This window comes from Carlito syrichta, unplaced genomic scaffold (genome assembly GCF_000164805.1).
Source record: "Carlito syrichta isolate Samal-C Ts95f unplaced genomic scaffold, Tarsius_syrichta-2.0.1 Scaffold306319, whole genome shotgun sequence".
Taxonomy (NCBI): domain Eukaryota; kingdom Metazoa; phylum Chordata; class Mammalia; order Primates; family Tarsiidae; genus Carlito; species Carlito syrichta.
This window is the reverse complement of record NW_007250415.1, coordinates 384,574-388,502: the sequence shown is the minus strand read 5'-3', so window position 1 is coordinate 388,502 and position 3,929 is coordinate 384,574. Positions and strand designations below refer to the sequence as shown.

The 3,929-nt window shown below is 47.2% G+C and overlaps 1 protein-coding gene across 1 annotated transcript in view; it reads left to right on the top strand.

Annotated features, from left to right (window-relative positions):
- Positions 1–1,849: 1,849 nt before the first annotated feature.
- The window catches only part of BRPF3 (bromodomain and PHD finger containing 3), a 33,730-nt gene continuing 31,650 nt past the window's right edge, over positions 1,850–3,929 (top strand). Inside the window, exon 1 of the mRNA XM_008062998.2 lies at positions 1,850–3,285. Within this exon, the coding sequence (XP_008061189.1) occupies positions 1,850–3,285 (1,436 nt within the window). The remainder of the gene's footprint in view (positions 3,286–3,929) is intronic.

The window sequence follows — 3,929 nt, the reverse complement described above, 5'->3', positions numbered from 1 at the left end:
AGGCAATCCACTCACCTCAGCCTCCCAAGGCGCGGGGTTACAGGTTGAGCCACTGAGCCCGGCTTAAAATATTTTTTAAAATTAGCTGAGTGTGGTGGCACAAGCTTGTAGTCCCAGCTACTACTTGGGAGGCTGAGGCGGGAGGATTATCTGAAAACAGGTATTAAAGTCTGCAGTGAGTTATGATCTGTGCCACCGCATGCCAGCCTGGGTGACAGAGATCTTGTCTCAAAAAAAAAAAAAGGAACCTAGATTGCCCCAGAGCCTCTTTTTACCTAACCATACCATCTTTGGTGTCTTGCCTCTCAGTGAGATGAGTTGAGCAGGTCAGAAGACCTACGTTCAAATTATAGCTTTATCACTTACTAGCTTTGGGTTAAGTGACATCTTTCTGAGCTCTGTTTCTTCATCTGTAAAATGAAGATGATAATATCTATACTGTCTCCCAGTAGTTGTGAGAAATAGTAGAAGTAGTTTGTAAGCATGTGCTAAATTATTATCACCATCTCTACTTTGTAGGTAAAGTTAGTAGATTCTGCAACCAATGTGATGAATTCTGTTTTTCTCCTTGAAATCTTCTCCCTTCATGCCCTTTCAAATATGCCCACACTGTAGAGCACCATTTCCCTAAAGGTCTTTCCTAGTAGTGACAGCTTTGGTAACTGCCTACCACTTAGAAGCTCGTCATAGCTCTCTCCATCCAGAGGATGATGTGGGAGATTTCAGGGCTTTCTCTTTGCTGTACAAGGGCAAACTAGATGCAAGTATTTTGGGAGAGAGGGACTTTTGAGGTAACAGAACGCACTGAGAATTTACCTCGGATATTGGTCTGATCATCTTAGCCTTGGGTCCAATGCAGGTCCCAGATAGGCCATTTACAACTTCAGAGATCTCTTGGAGCCACTTTCAGAGCTTCCAGGGTTTCTGTTTGGAAATATAGTAGTCAGTGCATTCTGGATGCTGCCTTTTGCAGGGAATACCCTGCACACTGTAGTTTAAAACTCACAGGCTACATGTGATAGGCATTTCGGATACCTTCACCCTTTCATCTTTGGACAGCGTCAGGTAATAGGTTTTCTGATATGGTAAGATGGGTTAGGAAAGGGTGCTAGACCTGAGAATTTTTTTTTCTTTGATGGGGCGCAGTATCATATACAGAGCTTGAAAATGTATGCTGTTCTTGTTTTCCTGTTTTCTGAAGGCTTTAGCCCCTTGCTGTTTTTCCATAGTTAACTGTTCTACAGCCTCGTATATACATCATTAGAACATTAGGTCTTTCCCCCTGTCATACTGTAATGATTTGTTTACCTTTCTGCCCCTTCAGTTAGAGCTCCTTGAGGGCAAGAATCATAAGTGTTTGATATCCTCTTTTATTCAACTGGTACTTATTGAGTGCTTACTTAGGAGGCAGGCCCTACTCTAGTTGCTGAGGATACAGCATGAACAAGACAGGCAAAAATCTCTGCCCTCATAGAGCTTACATTTTAGTGGAAGGAAGCAAACAATAAACATAATAAGTAAATTATATAGCATGGTAGAAGATGGTGAGTGTTAAAGGGAAACATAAAGCAGGATGAGAGATAGATTGCTGGTAGAGAAGGATTTGCAACTTTAGGTTAAAGAGTAGTCAGGATATCACTGAGAAGTGATGTTCAGTTGAAGAAGTGAAAGACTTGAAGGAGGTGAAAGAACAAGCTATCTTGATACCTGAGGGGCAGGTTGTTCAGAGAGAGGGAATAGCCAGTCCTCTTGGTGGCCACTTGGTCAGATGAAAGGGTGAATGGGTGCATGAATGCATAAACATCCAGCTCACAGTCTCCTGGCCTTCTCTCCTTGGTTCCCAGGTACCATGAGGAAGCCTCGTCGGAAGTCGCGGCACAATGCCGAGGGCCGTCGTTCCCCATCCCCCTACAGTCTCAAGTGTTCACCCACCCGGGAGACCCTGACATATGCCCAGGCCCAACGGATTGTCGAGGTAGACATTGATGGACGCCTGCATCGTATCAGCATCTATGACCCACTCAAGATCATCACCGAGGATGAGCTGACCGCCCAGGATATCACTGAATGCAATAGCAACAAGGAAAACAGTGAGCAGCCTCAGTTCCCTGGTAAGTCCAAGAAACCTTCATCCAAGGGCAAAAAGAAGGAGTCCTGCTCCAAGCATGCATCCGGCACCTCCTTCCACCTCCCACAGCCCAGCTTCCGCATGGTGGACTCAGGCAGCCAGCCAGAAGCACCCCCTCTGCCTGCTGCCTACTACCGCTACATTGAGAAGCCACCTGAAGACCTGGATGCAGAGGTAGAGTATGATATGGATGAGGAAGACCTTGCCTGGCTCGACATGGTGAATGAGAAGCGACGAGTAGATGGGCACAGTTTGGTGTCAGCAGACACCTTTGAGCTGCTGGTGGACCGGCTTGAGAAGGAGTCATACTTGGAGAGTCGTAGCAGTGGCGCCCAACAGTCACTCATTGATGAGGATGCCTTCTGCTGTGTGTGCTTGGATGATGAATGTCACAATAGCAATGTCATTCTCTTCTGTGACATCTGTAACCTGGCAGTACACCAGGAGTGCTATGGCGTCCCCTACATCCCTGAGGGCCAGTGGCTATGCCGCTGCTGCCTGCAGTCTCCCTCCCGTCCTGTAGATTGTGTCCTCTGCCCCAATAAAGGTGGCGCCTTCAAACAGACCAGTGATGGGCACTGGGCCCATGTGGTGTGTGCCATCTGGATCCCTGAAGTCTGCTTCGCTAACACCGTGTTCTTGGAACCTATTGAGGGCATCGACAATATCCCTCCTGCCCGCTGGAAACTAACCTGCTATATCTGCAAGCAGAAGGGCCTAGGTGCAGCCATCCAGTGCCATAAGGTGAACTGCTACACAGCCTTCCATGTGACGTGTGCACAGCGGGCTGGACTCTTCATGAAGATTGAGCCCATGCGTGAAACCAGCCTCAATGGCACCATCTTCACAGTGCGTAAGACTGCTTACTGTGAGGCCCACTCGCCACCAGGTGCTGCCACTGGTAGGAGGAAGGGCGACTCTCCAGGAAGCCTAACTGAGATTGGAGATGAGGAAGGGCTGAAGGAAGGTGGTGGGGAGGAGGAAGAAGAGGAAGAAGTGGAGGAGGAGGAGCCAGAATGCCAGGGCCCCTTCAAAGGAGTGCCCAAGAAGAACAAGATGAGTTCGAAGCAAAAGATCAAGAAGGAGCCAGAGGACATGGGCCGAGACACACCCTCTGCTGCCCCCATGGTCACTGTCCCACAGATACCCTCTTATAGGTGAGCCTGTCCAAAAGGGCTCCTTAGGGACTTGTGATTTTTTTCTTGGGCAAGTGTTGACCCTGGACCAGGCCTTCCCCACACACAGTTGGTGGTCAGCTATTCTCTTCCCCAGATTTAAACTTCTCTCATCCCTGGGTTCACCTGGCCTGGTTTGTGGTTTTGATTGTGAAATATATTTGAGTAATATATTTTCTTCGGTTCAAGGTGAAATAAAACACTTGTTTTACTTAGAAACTCAGATGATAGGATATCTCAGGCAGTATTTTTAAATAGGGGCACTAAGTAACATTTTGAGCATGATAATTCTTTTTTTTGAGAACTTGCTTTATCATCCAGGCTGAAGTGTAGTGTAGTGGCATGATCATGGCTCACCACTGCCTTGAGCTCTTGGGCTCAAGCGATCCTTCCACCTCAGCCTCCCTAGTAACTGGGAGTACAGGTGCACACTACCATGCCTGGCTGAATTTTTAATTTTTTTTGTAGAGACAAGATCTTGATATGTTACCCAGGCTGGTCTCAAACTCTTGGACTCAAGCAATTCTCCTGCCTCGGCTTCCCAAAGTGCTGGGATTATAAGCGTGAGCCACTGTGCCCAGTCCAGGATAATTCTTTTTCTTCTTTTTTTTTTTTTTTTGAGTTGG